The sequence below is a fragment of the Prosopis cineraria genome, unplaced genomic scaffold (genome assembly GCF_029017545.1).
Source record: "Prosopis cineraria cultivar Desert tree isolate PC_DT_omini unplaced genomic scaffold, ASM2901754v1 PC6, whole genome shotgun sequence".
Lineage (NCBI taxonomy): Eukaryota > Viridiplantae > Streptophyta > Magnoliopsida > Fabales > Fabaceae > Prosopis > Prosopis cineraria.
In genome coordinates this window covers 32475762-32495362 of record NW_026555337.1, presented here as the reverse complement: position 1 = coordinate 32495362, position 19601 = coordinate 32475762, and the positions used below count along the sequence as shown (strand labels likewise).

The 19601-nt window shown below is 29.5% G+C and overlaps 4 protein-coding genes across 9 annotated transcripts; all 4 read left to right on the top strand.

Moving 5' to 3' along the window:
* Positions 1 to 2950: 2950 nt before the first annotated feature.
* LOC129313344 (uncharacterized) lies at positions 2951 to 14924 on the top strand. Of its 6 annotated transcripts, XM_054956344.1 has the most exons (8): positions 2963 to 3647; positions 5254 to 5529; positions 5648 to 6345; positions 10730 to 11062; positions 11140 to 11259; positions 12095 to 12160; positions 13098 to 13163; positions 14524 to 14924. In XM_054956344.1, exons 4-8 carry the CDS (start codon positions 11043 to 11045, stop codon positions 14576 to 14578), a joined length of 327 nt encoding a protein of 108 aa, XP_054812319.1. In that variant the 5' UTR covers positions 2963 to 3647; positions 5254 to 5529; positions 5648 to 6345; positions 10730 to 11042; the 3' UTR covers positions 14579 to 14924. The 6 variants fall into 6 exon arrangements, 2 of the variants coding, with proteins under 2 accessions (XP_054812319.1, XP_054812318.1); XM_054956343.1 differs by having other exon boundaries at positions 2994 to 3647; positions 10730 to 11259; XR_008593897.1 differs by lacking the exons at positions 10730 to 11062; positions 11140 to 11259; positions 12095 to 12160; positions 13098 to 13163; positions 14524 to 14924 and adding an exon at positions 3898 to 5115 and having other exon boundaries at positions 2951 to 3298; positions 3448 to 3647; positions 5648 to 6132.
* Positions 3211 to 3633, top strand: LOC129314085 (disease resistance protein Roq1-like). Its single transcript, XM_054957461.1, has one exon. The coding sequence runs from the start codon at positions 3211 to 3213 to the stop codon at positions 3631 to 3633; it is 423 nt and encodes a 140-aa protein (XP_054813436.1).
* A 1537-nt stretch (positions 14925 to 16461) lies between the features above and the next one.
* LOC129313345 (TMV resistance protein N-like) lies at positions 16462 to 19325 on the top strand. Its single transcript, XM_054956345.1, has 3 exons — positions 16462 to 17653; positions 18249 to 18663; positions 18782 to 19325. The coding sequence occupies exons 2-3, from the start codon at positions 18352 to 18354 to the stop codon at positions 18926 to 18928; spliced, it is 459 nt and encodes a 152-aa protein (XP_054812320.1). The 5' UTR covers positions 16462 to 17653; positions 18249 to 18351; the 3' UTR covers positions 18929 to 19325.
* LOC129314084 (disease resistance protein RPV1-like) lies at positions 17159 to 17653 on the top strand. The gene is made up of 2 exons (XM_054957459.1): positions 17159 to 17180; positions 17295 to 17653. Exons 1-2 carry the CDS (start codon positions 17159 to 17161, stop codon positions 17651 to 17653), a joined length of 381 nt encoding a protein of 126 aa, XP_054813434.1.
* Positions 19326 to 19601: the final 276 nt, after the last annotated feature.

Sequence of the window (19601 nt, the reverse complement as noted above, 5' to 3'; positions counted from 1 at the left end):
TGGTTTTTTTGCTTTCCAAATAAGCATCACATAACTTGTCAGCTTTAAATTTTATCTTTGGCAGCCCAATAATGAGTTCCTTCTATACAAGTTTGTCTAATTGCTTCATGTTGACATGGGCTAATCTTTTATGCCACAGCCAACTTTTATCATTCACAAGGATGAGAATTTTGTGTTCAGTGAGTCATCATCACAATGATTTATTGAATATATATTCTGAACTCTCTTTCTTACTAAGATGGCTATTCCTGTTTGATCTCTCACAATGTAACATAGCATTAAAAATAACCTCATAACCCTTGTCACATAATTGACTTATGCTCAAGAGTTTATGTCTTAAGCCATCAACTAAATAAACATTATCAATACAAGGAAAGTTGGATATATTCTTACAAACCTTAGCTATACCAAGAATTTTTCCTTCTCATTGTTTCCAAAGGTGACAATTCCATAATATTTGGTTTCTACCATATATAGAAACATAAAGCTATCATCACTCATATGCTTGGAGCAGCCACTGTCTAGATACCACTTTTTATTTGTGACTCTCCTTGATACCTAATCAAAATGGCTTTTAACCATTAGACACATATTTGCTTCTTCTTCTTTTGCAGACTCCTAATCACTGTTACTCCAGATTGAAGAGAGATAAGCTTTGAATAATTAAATAATTTTTTATATAATATAATCATGGCTATTTTTTTATATTTTTAAAAATAAAAAGTACAGTTTACCGAAAAGTTATTAAAAAACTTTAAATTAATTAAGACAATGATTTTAAGTTAGTAGTATAATTGTGATTGAATTGAGATTAACTTGATTATAGTTAAAAATATATAATTTAATTAAAGCAATATTTAAATAACTAAAACATTAATTTATAAGTAAAGGAAAGATTCATGAATAAATTACACATAATATAATAAAACAATAATAGAACTACTCAAGTACAAAGTTGATAAGTTATTATTTTTTATTTTATTCTTTTAAAGTTAAAATAATATTTTATACTTAATAGAATTATTGAAAAATTAAAATTGGTTCAAAATATATAGATAAAATATTTTTAAAAAGTTCTGAATATTTAGGTCAGCCTGAATAAACTCAAAGCCTAAAGGTGTTAGGATTAGATTTAACTATATGAGCTTTTTAAAAAAAATATGATACTTTAAGTTTGATTTAAATAAGTTCAATTTGAATTGAGCTGACTCTAATAATCTTGGCCTATTTGAATTATCAGCTTTAATTGCACTGTTTATTAGTTTAAAATATTAAATGCTCATTGAAAATTAATTTAAGAACAAATATACCTTTGAATCCGATAATAATAGTTTTCTTTTATTTAAATCCGTTCTTCATTGTCCGAGTTTTCACTGACTTTTCGGGGTTCTCCCACTTGAGCTTCTTCACAGGCTTCCTGGAAACTGCCAAATTAGTCTAACAATTACCTGCCTCTCTCAGACTCAGACACACAAATGAGAAATCGACTTTAGATTCCAGAAAAAAGATGAAGAGACGGGCAGGTGAACAATGTAAAGAAGGTTAGTTGGGAATTCAGATTGAGACTTCCATTAAAAAATGTGAGGGACCCGCCGGCCCGCCCTTAATCAAGTGGGTTTAGGTTTCTAGTTGATGACTTTGACCAAGGACAAATTTGGCAGCTGAAAAAAAAATATAATACTTTTTTTATTTTTAAAATTAAAAAAATAATAATAAAATCTCTTTAAAATATATAAATAATAATTTAATTTCATAAAATATCATATTTTTTAAAATTTTTAAAATTTTTTTATTATTAATAAATTTTTATAAATTATTAAATTACTTTTATTAAAAATAAATAATTTATAAGTTTTGTTTAAATATTTACAATTTTTTTTTATATTTACAACAATATAATAACAGATAAAGAATTCAACAAGCGAAGTTATAATTTACTATTATATTATTATGAATATAAAAAAAATTATAAATATTTAAACAAAATTTATAAATTATTTATTTTTAATAAGAATAATTTAATAATTTATATAAATTTATTAATAATAAAAAAGAGTTTAAAAATTTTAAAAAAATTATAACATTTTGATAGATTAAATTATTATTTATATATTTTAAAAAAATTTATTATTATTATTTTTTAAAATTATTTCTATTATTTTATTTATCAAATCCTTTTTAAATGTTCTCTCATCCAAGTGGTAAGAGATTTCTAATCAAACTTCATATACTCATAAAAATAGTTATATCCTTATTTTCATGAACATGTTTATTTGGATGAAGTTCGTACACTTTCTCGTGAATTGTGAGAGCGCACGCGTTTCTTGAGAAAAAATATTTCATTTTAGGAGTGGAATCCAACTATCCAAGGTTGACTTGACCAAAAGACGACAAAGGGTACGGTGTGCTGCTGTACTCGTGCCCTATGAAAGATCTTGGGAAAAATTACATTAAGAGTCTTAAAAAGTAAAAAATTACACTACAGGTCCAATAGATTATGTTATTACGCTACAGGTCCAAAAGCTTTTGTTGTAATTTTTTTTAAAAGTGAAAATACAATTTTGTCCTTATATGATTTGAAAACTCAAATCATATACAACTTAATATTTATGAATGTACAACACGAACTTCATAAATATATAACATGATATTTATACTTGTCCAGTTGATTTGCAGATTGAAATATACATCACAAAAATCATATATAAAATGATATTCATGAATATATAATATGATATCTATATATGCATAATATGATATTTATGAATTCTAAATAAAATATTCATGTGAGTCACTGTATGGACATTTAATTGAGAATACATAAATATTATATTATACATCCATGAATATTATATATTCTCTGCTTTATTTATACCTACTAACCAATTAAACACATATAGATATTGTATTGTGTATCTATTGACATTATGTTATATATTAATGAATATTATATTGTGTATGATTTGAGTTTTTAAACCACATATGAGCAAAATTGCGCTTTCGCTCGGAAAAATTGCAACAAGAATAGGCCTGCAGTGTAATTTTTGCTTTTTTAAAGCGTTAGTGCTATTGCCCCCAAAATCTTAATCACAGTCCGCCAAGAGGATTCCATTATTGAGAGTTTTCGACCCAAAACATTGCCTTCTATCAATTTTTCCCCAAGAGCCCTTCTTCTGGTTCATCACTTCATCTACTCATCCAACTCAGCCGATGCATTATCACGTTTTCCTGAGCTTTAGAGGGCCAGATTCTCGCAAAACTTTTACCGATCATTTATATGCTGCGTTGGTGCGGAAAGGTATTGTAACTTTCAGAGACGATGAAGAAATTGAGAAAGGAGAAGCTATTTCAAAGAAACTCCGCGAAGCTATTCGGCAATCTCGGTATTTCATTATTGTCCTCTCTCAGGAATTTGCTTCTTCCCCATGGTGTTTGAATGAATTGCAGGAGATCGTGGAAACCAAACAAGAGCAAAAAGTTTTCCCAGTTTTTTATGATGTACAACCTGGTGATATTGGACGTCAACGAGGAAATGTTGCCCAAGCTTTCGCTAAGCTTAAAGGAAAAAATTCAAGTGGAAAAAAAAGACGATGGCATCAAGCTTTATCTAAGGTTGCTGAATTCTCTGGTTAGATCACTAAAGATATGTAAGATTTTGATCCCTACTAATTATTTTATCTTTTACGTTACGTTCACATACTAAACACAAGATTTGGATTTATTTTTTCAAATTATAGATGAGATTCTTGATCATAAAAGAAGTTAGAGTATTTCCATTATATTTGATATTACTCTCACTTTTCGGTTCTGTAATCCTTTTATTCGGAAAAAAAATATTTGGAAAAATAGAACTTTGGTCTCTGAATATATATATTTTTTTTAATTCGATGTCCACAGACATGAAGCAAAACTAGTTGAAGAAATTGCCTCACACATATGGAACAAATTATGTGATCAACTGCCACCTAATTTTGAGTATTTAGTTGGGGACATTCAGTCAAAAGTAGAAAGGATAATCTCCCTTCTAGGGATAGGACTGGATGATAAATGCTTCATAGGAATATGGGGCATGGGCGGTGCAGGCAAAACAACTCTGGGCCGAGTTGTTTACGAGGCTATCAATAAAGAGAACTTTGACTCTTGCTGTTTTCTTGCCAATATAAGGGAGGATTCAAAGAAATTTGGCTTAGTTCACTTACAAAAGAAGCTTCTTTCTTATCTTCTTAAACTAGAACCAAATATAATTAAAGATTCCTTTGATGGAGCAGAGAAATTAAGAACTTTTTTATCAAATAAGAAAGTTCTTATTGTTTTTGACGATGTGAGCCATAGAAGTCAACTAGACAATTTGGTTAGAAATAAGGAGTGGTTTGGTGACGGAAGCAAAATAATAATAACTACCAGAGATAAACACTTGCTGACACAATATGAACATTTTGGTGAGTATAAAGTTGACATGTTATATCATGATGAATCCCTCAAGCTCTTGTGCCAGAAAGCATTCAAGAAGGACCAGCCAGAAGAAGGTTTTTCAAATCTATCAGACAAAGTAGTTGGATATGCTGGTGGACTACCTATGGCACTTGAAGTCTTGGGATCATTTCTTTGTAGAAGAGAAAAATATGAATGGAGATGCACAATAAACAGGTTAAGGCAAAATTTAGATCAAGATATTTTAAGCCAACTTCGCATTAGTTATGATGAATTGCAAGAAAAGTACAAGACAATATTTTTGGATATTGCTTGTTTCTTTAACAGGGAGGCCAAATTTAAGGTGACAAATATGTTGAAAACATGTGGTCTTGATGAAATAGTTGGAATTAAAGTTCTTATTGAAAAATCATTGCTAAGTTCCTCCCAATTAAATTTGGAATCAAGAGAACGTCAGAACGTGTATGATGGCCTTCAAAAGATGAAAGTAGTGAAAAACACTGAAATGGAAGAATGCCTATCAAGGTGTCGGAAGAAGAGGCTTCAAAAGAATACCTGTACATGCATGATTTGCTTCAAGAGATGGGAAGGAGCATTGTCTTTCAAGAATCTCCCATTCATGCTGGTAGACGCAGCAGATTGTGGTCGTTAGAGGATATCGATCTTGTTTTGAAAGAAAACATGGTATATATATATATTTATTTATTTATTTATTTATTTATTTTTTTCGGTTGAGTGTGCTGAAGTTATTTTATATATTGCATTATTTGCTTGATATCATTTTATCTTTCATCATGTTTAATCTTTGTGCATGTACATTAGGGAACGGACCACATTCAAAGTATAGTTATAGAGACGCAAGAAGGTTTTAGAGCCGATTGGGACCCTAACTGCTTTTCAAAAATGATAAATCTTAGATTGCTGGACTTGAGTAAGGTACGTTTTTTGAGAAAGCTCGAGTCTCTTCCAACTGCATTGAAATTTCTGAGATGGGATGATTATGCTGAGGATTGCCTACCGTCAATTGAAAGATTATGTAACCTTGAAAGCCTTCAATTGTGCAATAGCAAAATCAATATACTATAGGGAAAAAAATCGGTTTGTTTTTCTTCGACAATCTTGAATAATACACGCATAAATGTTGTCATATATATCCTGCCACTTCACTTTGAAAATACTGACTGATTCTGCTTGCTATTTCCTATTTGTGGATCAGGTTTTAAATATGCTGAGGATCATTGATATGAGTGGTTCTGAATGTCTAACTGGAACCCCAGATTTCAGTGGAACACCAAACCTTGAAGAGTTGTTACTTAATGGTTGCAGAACATTGACTCAGGTTGATGAATCTTTGGGACAGCTGAAAAAGCTGGTTAAGTTGAGTTTGAAAGAGTGTAAAAGTCTTGTAAAGCTCCCCGCTAAATTGGAAACGAATAGTCTACAAGAGTTCATTCTAATGGGATGCATGGGGCTTGAGAAGCTGCCCGAGTTTGGTGAAGAGATGGGAAGTCTGTGCTTCTTTAATGTGAGCGACACTGGCATCACAAAAATTCCTTCAACCATCAAAAATTTAAAAAATCTCAAGATTTTAGACTTGTGGAACTGCGACCAACTTAAGTCCCTCCCTGTTGATCTTCCTCCTGATTTAATTGTATGTGCAAGCAACTCTCAAATGCTGAAAGACGCAATAGCTCAGCTTAATCTCCATGTGTCGCCGTTCCAAAGGTAGTCATATATCCTTATCTCTTTCTTTGTTTCTCAAACTATTTTTCATTGTGAACAGTGTTGTTAAAGGCACTTGCCTTTGCACCTTAGACGCCAGGCGAGGCGCAGAACAGACTCATCGCCTCTCGTGTGAATAGAGGCGATGGGTCCACTAAGGTGCTCGCCAGGTGCCTTTCTCAAGCTAAAAAGGTGAGCACTTTTTGGCTTCTGGTTGCAACTTCCTTGAGTGTTTATTCATAACTAGATTTTTATTCCATGCGATGCATAGGTAAGAGAGAGTGATTGTAGAATTTAATAAAAATTATACATTAGATTTCAATTTTAAAAAATTGATGGATGTTTGTTTAAATTTAATGATGTGGTAAAATTATTTTAACTTCAATTGTTTAGAGTTCAAAATATGCATTTTAAAAAATTTAGAGTTCAAATCATCTTTAAATCTATAGTTGAGGGTTTAAATCCCCAATTAACCCTATTAAAAAATATTTTAATATCTTTAAAGTAAAATATATTACTTTTCCCTTTATTTTATCTTAATTATAAAGTTTTTTTATTTTTAAAATCTATATGAATCCCTCTTAAAATTAATAGTTAAGAGTTATAAAATACAAATATGCTTTCTACATTTAAGTTTTTATTTTCATCTATCAAATCATTAGTTGATAGTTAAGTCACATATGTTAGACTAAAATACCATTATTAATACATTCTTTTAAATTTTTATTCATATTTTAAATTTATTAGTCATACAAACTAATTTATTTAGTGTTTTTTAAAAAATTAAATACATACTCCATCTTTTTAAAAATGCAAGGTAATTTTAACCAAACCTCACACTCAACAAAATAATTATTCCTCTAGTCCTATTCATAAGTCATTTCCAACATGTTTTACTAATACTAAAAAAAATATTAAAACTCATTAATTCTATCTTAAAATTTAATAAGTTTTTAGCTTTGCTTCTATTAATTATATATTTTAATAACATATTTTCTCTCTCCAATATTCAATGGAAGGTAAAAGAGGAAATTTATAATGAAAATTTAACAATGTGACTTATAAATAGGATCAAAAAAATTTTCTCTTTTTTCCTTCTAAATAGGATTAGAAGGAGTACTTATTTTTAAAATAACACTATCTTTTCATATTTACTATTTAATTGGGTATTTTACTCTAAAATAAATATAAAATAATTTATTTATTATGGACACTTTTGAAAAAATGATTACACTAAAATGCCTTATATTTTTTAACATCCAACCCCTAAGAAATAACTTTAAAAATGACTTACATATTTTAACTAGGGGAGTAAGTTTATGAAAATAATATTTCAAACACGTATGTGCAGAAAAAAGCTTAATGGAATAAGAGAGAAATTAATCAATATAATTTATGTTTTATGTTTATTTAAATTTTATAATTTTGATAAAATATTTTTAAATTATAGACATAATTAATTGTTAAAATTTTTTTTTTGCCTAAAATTGTTTGAAATTCCTTAAATTAGGAAGCAAGAGGATAGAAAAATAGATTATAGGGGTAAATTAATAATTTAAATTTTTTCAACATAAATACAAATAATAAATCAAATATTTTAGAATATTTAACATAATATTCCTAATCATATTGAAAATAAAGCTAAAGTATAATTTTTTAAAATAAAGAAGAAGTCTTTATAATTCTAACAAAACAAGAGGAATTCTGATGTATTTTACTCCATAATGTATTAATTTGTGAAAATTAAAATCTAAAGAATATTTTATTTTAAATTTTTTTGTCCATATATATTAAAAATATAAATCATAATTTATTTAATTTTAAAATGTATTATCTAATATAAGTTAAAATTTAATGAACAATTTCTTCTTCTTTTTTTCCTAAAGTATCCCCATAGCTGGTAAGTATGAGACTAAAATTTTAATAGGATGATACTTATAAGGAACAACTTCTATTTTGTAATGAGTTACTTTTACACATAATAAAAAATATAATTGTTTTTAACATTTATCACCTGTTGCAATTTGAAATATAATCTAGCTTGTTCTTTTTCAAAATGCATTGCCCAATGTAACACTTTAAGAAAGATAAAACATATACTATAATGATGTCTTATCTAAAATTTTAACATTTATAAATGAAAATTTGTTTGGCAAATGGTTTTCATCTCACATAAATAAATTTTATTAATTAAATCAGAGGTCCCACTCACATTTTTTAATGGTAAGTCTGACGTACTTTTCTATAACACACTACCCAATTGTTTAAAAATTAAGTTTGTTAAAATTTAACATTATCTCCATTTTTTTAGAGCCTCAATGCATATTAAATTTAAATTATCTAAAAAAAATTATAGTCGAGCCCGACTCTTGACATCTCTAACTTTTAAATTTATTTAGATTGATTTAATTTAACTACTTCAAATTATTTAAAATTATTTTTATTTTATTTTCTCTTTATTAGTAAAAATCTTATATCCGCCTCTAATTTTTATTATAAATCCTATATGATCTTTTAAAATATAAAAACTCTATTATTTTGTACATCTTATCTAAAATTTTAACATTTGCAAATGAAATTTATATGGCAATTTTTTTCATCCTGCATAAATAAATTTTATTAATTAAATTATAGGTCCCACTCACATTTATAAATGTAGGCCCTTGTCTTTGCATATTTTTTTGGCTAATTTATATATTTAACTTTTTAAAAAGTTACAAAATAAATACACTTAAATGATTTTTTGATCATCTAAATTATTTTTAGGCAATATTTATATTTAAATAAGGGTATTTTGGTTCAATATACATGACTTAATAGTCAACTAATGATTAGATGAATAAAAATAAAATTTTAAAAATAGAAGAAAAGCTTATATTTTATAACTATTCAAGCTAAGAAATGTTCATATGAATTTCAAAAAACAAAAGAGATGTATCATTAATTAAGAAAAAAAAATAGGATGATACTTATAACGAACAATTTTTATTTTGCAATGAGTTACTTTTATACATAATAAAAAATATACTTCCTTCGTTAAAAAAATATAAGGCTTTTTTAATTAAATTTCACTCTCAATAAAACAGTTATCTTCTTTCAAATTAACTTTATCTTTTCATATTTACTTTTATTAAACACTCTATAATAAATATAAAGTTATTATTAATAGGGGCACTTTTGAAAAAAAAAGTAATGATTACATTTTAAAAGACTAAAAATGCCTTATATTTTTTAACATTTAATTCCTCAAAAAATGCCTTATATTTTTGAACGGAAGGAGTAATTGTTTTTTAACATTTATCGCCTACTGCAATTTGAAATATGATCTAGCTTGTTCTTTTTCAAAATGTGTTGCCCAATATAACACCTTAAGGAAAATAAAACATATACTAGAATGACATCTTATCTAAAATTTTAACATTTATAAATGAAAATTTGTATGGAAAATGGTTTTCATCTCTCATAAATAAATTTTATTAATTAAATTAGAGGTCCCACTCACATTTATAAATGTAGACCCCTGCCTTTGCATTTTTTTTGGCTAATCTATATATTTAATTTTTTAAAAAGTTACAAAATAAATAAATTTAAATAATAATAAAATAATTTTTTTCATCATTTAAATTATTTTCAAGAAATATTTATATTTAAATAGGGGTATTTTGGTCTAACATACATAACTTAATAGTCAACTAATGATTATATCAATGAAAATAAAATCTTAAAAATAGAAGAAAAGCTTGTATTTTATAATTATTCACACTAATAAATGCTCATATATATTTCAAAAAACAAAAGAGATGTATCATTAATTAAGATAAAAATAGACAAAATATTTTACTCATTTTTAATTATAAGTTTCATATTAATAATTTATTTTTTTAGGTTCCACATGTACTTCTTTTACTATAAGGCTCATATTATTTTGTACCTTTTTTAATGTATCATATTAAAAAAATAACAAATCAAAATAAAAAAAGTCAAAAAGTCGGATGGTACGACAGTCCCCCAAAAAAATTTAAGAAAAGTGAACAGTCAGATTGACAAAAAAAAAAAGTGAAAAAAGTCCGACTGTAAATACAATGCATTATAGAGGTATAACACACTTTTTTAAAGCATTTATATGAAGGCTAAGTAAATTTACACATATCATTTTATCGTTGATTTGTTGTCTATACCTTATGCAATTTCATATGATAGCGCCTTGCTTCACTCAGGCATGCTCCTATTTAGTGCCTTGCGCCTAAGGCTTTGTTCCTTTCACCTTTAACAACACTGCTGTGGATAGATTTATTATTATTATTTTTAGGATGTCCAAGTGTGTGAACATGAGTTGATTTAGGAAGTTACATATTGTATAGAGTTGGGTTTAATAACTAATATATAATGTGGAAAGACTTACAGATTCAAGGTTTGAGATTGAGTTCAGATGTGATGTTATTATGTTGTTCTGGTTCATTTGTTGCTCCCCCCGTTTTTGGGTGGTCTGTCGCCATTCTTAATGATTTTTTAATGCAAAAGATAACTCTTTTGGCGCAATTGGCAATGTTCTAAATTAATCTAACTTGTTTGCCAGCGTCCTGGGGATCTACAGGGTCCCATTCACATTTTTGGCGACTTGAGAGCAGGGGCCAGAAACTTTCAATGGTTCGAATGTTTGGAATACTATTGGGGCAAGGATCCGTTAGGTGAATTTCTAAGCATAACAGCGGACATAACTCAAAACGAGGCTGCAGATTCTAATGAAGAATGCATGGGAGTGGCTATATGCCTTTTTCTTAAATCCTTATCTCAATTGCAGATTCTAAAGATCCAAAGTTACATAGTTTGGAAGTTCCAAGACCATTGCCATGCCAATAAAACTAAAATGCATGGAATGCTGAAGACGGATGATGATTGGGGAGTCTATGTAGGATTTTACCCTTTTAAACATTGTCAACCACATCTCAATTTCACTCTTTCTGTTCTAACAACCAACACTGCTAGGAATCTCCATGATGTGGCGATAATGGGATGTCGGTGGCGCCTGGCAAGTAAACATGATTTTGATAAATGGTCGGAAGATAGAGCACCATCACCCTCTGGACATGCCTCCCATAATGACTGGTATTATTGTCAAATGCTTCTCACTTTAATTTGTTATCCAAAGTTAACTTCTATTATTTGTTTTTGGGAGAATGACAATTAAGGATCTCATGATAAGATTATTGTCAAATCAGAATTTTTAAAGATTAATGTCTAGCGCTGAAGCATAATAGACAAGAGTTCTGAATTTGGGAACTTTAATTGTGAAGAGATCCTAATTTGGTATTAATTGTCTTATGGGGTCTTTACTTGTCATTTGTGCTTTGTTTTCTTCTCTTGCCAAGCTTTTCTAATTAACCGTTGACGCCTATACTACTGTCCCTGAAATTTGTGCTTAAGGTGCTTAATAACCCATTTTGCCTTTTCATGTCATTTTTTGGTCGGTACTAAATACTCTGTTCATTAATTAAATTAAAAAAAAATTAATTATTTGACTCCTTTAATTTTAACTTGATTGTAACTCAGTCTTGTCAGAACCAATTATCTATACAAGTTGTGGAAAGTTAAAAATTAATTATTTGACTCCTTTAGTTTTTAACTTGGTTTTAACTTGGTCTTGTTAGAACCTATATACAAGTTGTGGAAAGCATTTTTCATTCTTAAATTACAAAGAAAGGGTAAAAAAAACAGAGAGAGAAACAAAACATTCTTCACAAGCTTAAAATTTGACTCATTTTAACCATTACAAAAACATGGTCTTACCGTACTAGTATGGAAATAAAGGTAACGATGACATCTATCCAAAAAAAAAAAAGAGGAGTGAAGATGACACATTCACATTCTTTTTTTTTATTCACTCCTTTTTTTTTTCCGAGTAATAGTACTATTAATATATTTGTTTTATTTGTTATTGCAGGGAGAGGGGAGAGAGTAGTAATAGCGTTACTAAAAGGAAAGGAGAAGGAAGATATCAAGAAATCCAGTAAGTTCTCTGCCCGAGCTTTTTTTCAATTCAACCCTGGACTTTGGCCCCAAAAAAAAAAAAAAAACAAAAACAAAAACAAAACCCCGGACAATTATACTAGTCTCCATGAAATTAATTAATTGTTATCTAAAAAATGAAATTATTTAGCTAGCTAATCTGAATAACTATTTTGTCTGGTGACTTGAGGATTTTACTATTTTGAATTTTTTTACTAGAAAAATTGCAAAGGCAAGGACTAGATGAAAAAAGAGACCGAACTGTATATAAAATATAGGACTGGAAATATGAGGTCAAAGTTACCCTAATGTATCTATATATAATAGCTTGGGCTCATAGTCTAATTAGAATCAATATATCTATCATCATTAAAAAAAATCAATATATCTATGCGAACTAAGATTGTTTCAATTAGTAAAGATTTGATTCATAACTTACAAAGTTGTGAGACCAAATCTTATTATTGATATGAAAACCTTATTAATAAATAATTTGTAAATACTTTTGTAAGTATTTTTTGAGCCTAGAGACATGCTTTGACTCTATTGAGTCTCTAAAACTTAACTTATCTAAATTTTTATTTGATAGATATAAAAGAATCAATATATCTATACAAGTAGTAGAAATCATTATTCACTCTTAGCTTATTTAAGGGAAAAAAAAAAGGAAAAGAAAGTATTGTTTACAAGCCTAATTAGTGGCTCATTTTGGCTCGTGTAAATGCACAAGGCCTTGCACTATTATAAAAATAAAGCCAAAGATGATGATATTATTTACAGATGATTTAATTGCCTGTAGTTATTTATATCCATTTAATTTTTTTTGGTGTATTTATATTATTCATATATTTTTAATATGTCAAGAATCATTTTTGAAAGCAAGACCTAACATCTCCTAACAACGTTAGCTTGCTTTCTTTTTTGTTCCCGCTATTCAGGGAGATAAGAGAACGTAACAATGGCATTGCTAATGAGAAAGGAAAAAGAAAATATCCAGAAATTGAGTAAGTTCGATCTCTTTCAAGCTTTTCAATTCAACGCTAGACAACTATTTTCACCATAAAGTTAATTGTTAGCTGGAAAAAGGAAATTAATTATTTCTTCATCACTAATTCGTGACTCGAGAATGTTTACAATTTTTTATGAAAAACTAGAAAACATCCTGTGTTTCATGGGTATCTGATGATCTGATGCGATGCATGGTATATAACAGTACAAGGATTCTCAACTTTATGAAATTTATGGATTCCCAGCTTCAGAGTCCATTTCCTAACAAGTCTATATCTCATCAAGTGTTGTGGTTGGTTGCATGGATTGCATAATGCCATTATACATATATGCATATATAAGATGAATGAGTCAAGTGCTAAAGTTAAGCAAGTTTCTCTTGGATCGGTTCCCATCTGTATCCTTAATCACGATATTAACTATTCTCTCCAGATTATAATATAAATCGTTTTTTAGAAATATTTCTTGATTTAAAATATAAGATATTGGGTAAATTTTATTTTTTTTAATATTTATACCCTTACTTTATTTTTTATTCCTTGTCTTTAATGTAATTCATGGAGAAGTTTAAATATTCCACTCAACGGCATAAATGAAAATATGTGAATATTTTTAAAAAATTAAGATGTTAACCAACTTTTTTTTTTTAAGTGTGAGTTAGTTAATAATGACTTATATTATGGTATAGATAGAGTATATTATTTCTAATTTCTCTAGACATAATGGTGTCATTCGAGATGCCATTATTTTTCGGTCCTTTATAAATCGAATCCAAGTAGAGTGGGTTCTATGATATGATGTATAATTTTATGTTTTTTCCAATAAAAGTTGTCCAATCATTAAAAAAAAAAAAAGAGGATGAATGAACATATATATTTTTAGAAGCTACACTCGTCTTGTTACATATGCAGACACTAGAGGGCTTGATAGCAAATTATAGGCAAACTTGTTTTCTTCAATAATTGTAGAACCATATTATTTTTCAGTTTGGTTGTGTCAAATAATTAAGGAGGAACAGATAACTTTTCAAGTAGACAACAGGAATCCTTTTAAATAAATATTTCGAAGCGTAGTATCATAATTTTTCAATTAATTTTTCAATCATAATTTTTCAATCAATTAGTTGGATTCACCTTAGCGTGAGTACTTTAATTCAGCATATTGAACTTTGGAAGAAAATTCAATTCAGTGAAAAATTTTCAATTCTCTAACTGCATTATCTATTCTCTTTAATTATATATACACTGAATTTTTTTTTTTCTCTGAATTTTATTTCAACTTCATCCAGATTTCTATTCTTTATCCTACCCTGATCTTACAATAAATATAAGTTTCCAATTTACTCATCAATCGCAGGTCAACAAGAAGGAATTATTCACTAAGATCTCAAAAAGCACTCAGAAGAAGATAGCAAGATTGCAATGTAAACATGAGAAGCTGCTTTGAGTCCATCGAGGGTTACAAGTTACAATCGGAAGCCATGAAGATGTTGAGTAGATAAGGGAAAATTACTTTGAGGTCTCTCATCACGTTTAAATACTACAAGATCAATTCACAATGAATCTTGTGGTATTTAATAAAAACTCCCTTTTTAATCCCTCGCTGATGTTAGAGAAGGATCTTGTCTCTCCCTAATTCATTGCTAATGTATCATTTTAGAGAGCGAAGAAAATCTCTTGCTAATTTTCTTTGCTAAATGTAATTTTTAGAGACATCAAAATTATTTCTTGCTAAGTGCTTGGCTAATTTGTCATTTTCATGATGCCCCTTGCTAATATTATACTAGGCAATTAAATTGCAATTCCACGTTAAATTGACCTTTTAGCAATGAATGAAGGAATTTTGTTTTTTATTTTTTTTTTGTTTTTGCATGCTAGGTTTGGCCACTGAGTCTTTTAAAAATGGGCTTGGCTAGTCTTTTTATGCCCAGTATTTTTCTCCTGATAGCATTTACTTGAAATTCTTGAAAATTATTTGGTTAAAAATGTTAATATTTTACAATACTATAGTTAAAATTGTTTGGTTTGCTTTAATTTTTGAAAAATAACAAAGTAGTTATTATCTTAACAATTATAGTAATTTAGCTTCAAGGATTTATAAACTTTTTAATTAATAAAATAAATTTGAAAAACTTAATTGTCATTGGTTAAGCGTTTTGTCATTTGGTAAAAGAAAGTTGTTTTTGACTTAACCTTCATAGGCATTCAGCTATAAGAATTAAAAACCTTGTAGATTGATATAATAGATATGATAATTAATTATCACTGGTTAAGTGGTTTGTTGTCATTCGCTGAAATAAAATAGTCTGTGCTTTAACTATTATAATTATTTAGTTTAAACTTTTAGGGACGCATTGTCCATTATCGTCTAAGCTTCGGTCGGCCGTCATCGAAGCTTCGGGAATAGGCAATGGTGGAGTTTTTTTTAGATGAGCAATATAATCATTTCTCAAGAAAACTTCATGCGAAAAGAAATAATTTAAAGATTTCGGAGAAATTAACACATTTTATGATGGTTCATCATTGTTAAGAAAATTGGATATCGATTTTGAAATAGAATTGTATAAGATAATGTCAAAAAAGAAATAAATTTGCATATGTAATTATATATACTATTTATATACTGTTTCCAACATATTTGTGATTAGAAGATAAAAAAATAATATATTTATTTTAAAATTTGTTATTCCATTTATAATCAAATATAATAAAAATTAATTTAATATATAAATTAGGATTGCATATAGGTATGGTCGGGCATGGTATCACCCCTGCTCAATACTCAACCTGGTGTGCAGTTTATTTTAAATTATAAAATATTATAAATTGTAATGCCCAAGAAAATTAAAAATCTATAACATATATCTTATTTTAGAACTTATTTCTTTTAAATTGTAAAACATTTTGTTAAATAATAAGAACTGTGACCCACTAATTTTTTCAATCTACCGTTTCAGTTTTTAAAACATTAATTTACCCCATGCATATAAAAATATGTTATTCCATTGCATATAAAAAAATAAACAACTATTTGTGTTTTTTTCATACAAATTATTTTAGAATTTGTTAGCCTATTCAAATGTTTGATCTCCACATAAAATTAATTTTTTTATAGGAAAAAAATTAAATTTTAAATGATATGTTTTTGTTTAAAATTTATTACTTGTAAGTATAAATAAAGATTTATTTTATTTTAGGATTCCTTATACATCTGAGTGCACATAAAAAATACACTTCATGTGATATGCCAATTTGGATTCCTCAATCCTCACATGTCATTCACCCATTCGCCAACTTCCTCTTCCTTCTTGTCCTTGCAGGTCGCTTTCACCAACTGTGGCTTCACACGTCACAAGCTTCAAGAATGATTCATCTTGAGAAACTTCGCCATGATGATCCGATCCAAAGCAACACCATCGGGGATTTTGGAAAATCTTTCTAAACCCCACAATTCTCACATTTTTCTTCAACGCTACCTTCCCCATCATCGACATTTCCTGATCTGGCTTCTCTCCACTGACGGAAATCTCCCTACCATCTTCACTGATTGGAAACAGGGGAATACCGGGAAGAAGACAGGGAAGAAACAGGGTGGGGACAATCGCTTACTTCAATGGACGTTGACTGTTTGTTGGTGGTCCGAATGAAATCGCCGGCAACCCAGCGGTTCCCGTCATGTCGTCGTCTCTGAGAATGGTTTTCGTGAATTGAGCTGGCGGCAACAAATTCGAATCGAAGACTTTGATTATATCGAGCACGCAAAGATCTTGTGAGAAACTGATTTTTAGTCGTATGAGAGCTTTTATTTCAGGGACGAATTCATCTTTTTTACAACGTTTTTCCACGCAGAGCCTTTTTCCCCCCATCGTGATTTGAGGGATTTTAGGCTTCCAGAGGAAAGTGCAGAGTAACTTTCCTGGAACAACCAAACAAGCCACGTCCCTTTTCTTCATCCTATTTTCCTTAAACCAAACGGATCCTTAGAGTCTTCAATGTCACACATTAGTGCTGCAGGTCCTTACACTCGTTCGACCTCCCCCGTGAATTATCATGTTTTCTTGAGTTTTAGGGGAACAGATACTCGCACGAACTTTACTGATCATTTGAATTCTGCGTTGGTGCGGTAAGGAATTGTCACTTTTAGAGATGATGAACTTAGAAGAGGAGGAGTTATTTCAGAGGAACTCCTCCAAGCTATAGAGCAATCTATGTTTTCCATTGTTGTCCTCTCTCAAAATTGTGCTTCTTCTTCATGGTGTTTGGAGGAATTGGAGAAGATCATGGCATCCAGACAAGACCTCGGCCAAATAGTTGTCCCAGTTTTTTATGGTGTAGACCCATCTATTATTCGACACCAAGAAAATCTGGTTGCAACAGCTTTTGAGAAGCATGAAGTAAGATTTTCATATTATAAAGTGCGAAGATGGAGGGAAGCTTTGACCAAGGTTGCCAAATGCCTAGTTATCTGGTTGGTATACAAGAAATAAGTAAGATTCAATCTCTAATATTTATATTGTCTTTTATCTCTTTTCGTCCTTTTTTTCCCTTTTGGTTGGGATTCTAAATGAAGGTAAGTATGATTTTAGGCCCTTGATTTTCAAAATGCAAACATACTTTAAAAGTAAAATGAAGGTTTGTATTACATCAACATAATTAAAAGCTTAACAAAGTTGACTATTATAACTTTTGCAAGTAGTGAAGATGTCAAGTACTAATAGTTGTAAATTTGAATAAGTCTGTCGAGACTTCATGATTTAGGGAAAATAATATTGAAATACATTGGACAATACAGGAATGTTGCAAAATGACACTTACTGGACATTTCATCCCGGTTTTTTTAATACTTATTATTAATCTAAAAGTATTTGGAGTTATTCTATGTGATTATAGAAGGTGTCTGGATGATTAACTTAACCCTGTAGCAATCAATCAGGTAAAAATATAACACTAAATGAAAGTGTAATTTCTGTAGTTGCTAAGAAAGAAAAATGTGCTTCTTTTCAAATCCTTTGTATCCTTTCCTTGATTTTTATTGCCATGTATTTTTAACTTACCAAAACATTAATAATTTGATCTTCACAGACATGAAGCAGAAATTGTTGAAGACATCGCTAAATTTGTATGGAACAAATTATGCGAGGTAATCCCATCAAAATTTGAACATTTAGTTGGGGACATTCAATCGATGGTAGAGAGGATAGTCTCCCTTTTGAAAATAGGATTGGATGAAGTATGCTTCATGGGGATATGGGCGTTGGGTGGCATAGGCAAGACAACTCTTGCTCAAGTTGTTTATGAGGCAATACGAAGCAAGTTTGATGCTGCTTGTTTTCTTGCTGATGTAAGGGAAGTTTCAGAAAAGGAAGGCTTAGTTTTCTTACAAAAGCTACTCCTTTATTATGCTTTGGAATGTCTGCCATTAATTGATCAATTATATGAACTTGAAAGCCTTCAACTGTGTTGTAGCAAAATCAGAAAACTGTGGAATGGGACACCGGTATACTTTTCTTCCACAGTCTTGAATAATATATGTGTGTTTATCTATATATATCCTACCTCTTGACTTTCAAAATATTGATATTGCTCCGTTGTTTTGTGTCTTATATATCGGTCAGTTTTTAGGCAAGTTGAGGATCATTGATTTAAGTGGTTCTGAAGATCTAAGTGAAACTCCAGATTTTAGTGGAACTCCAAACCTTGAAAAGATGCTTCTTAATAATTGCCATAGCGGGTTCGGGTTCATGAATCTGTTGGGCAGTTGAAGAAGCTGGTTGAGTTGAGGTTGGCGAAGTGTGGAAATCTTGTAACTCTTCCAAGTTATTTGGAAATGAATAATCTAGAGCAGTTTATTCTTGGAGGATGCTTAAAGCTTGAGATGCTCCCTGAGTTTGGTAAAAATATGACAAGTCTATTTTTCCTTGATGTGGCAGAAACTTCAATCACCGAAGTTCCATCCTCCATTATTCATTTAATAAATCTCAAATATTTAGACTTGAGTTCTTGCAGGAGATTGAAGTCAATTGCAGAGCTTCCTCCAAATTTAATGATTTATGCAGGCAATTGTCTCTCGTTGATACCTGCATTCGCGCTGCAGGATCTCTATGTATCACATGCATCTAAGGTCCTTGATCATCATCTCCTCCATTTCCTATACTATTTCTTTATTCTCACCATATTAGATTGTGAATAAAGGAAGAATTTTGTCCATCAAAAAAGAGGGGGGAAAAAAACCATTGTCTCTTGAATTTTGTCATATAAAATCGGAACTCAACTTGTACCCCAAAAAAGACACTCAAATTGGTCTGCCAAAGATAAGTACTCCTAGATAGATACTCCAAAAACTTTTTTTTTTGGCTTTGTTTTTTTTTTTAGTCTTAAATATATTTGCCAATTCAAAATGGTCCTTCTAATGGGGAAATTAAAATTGTGTACATG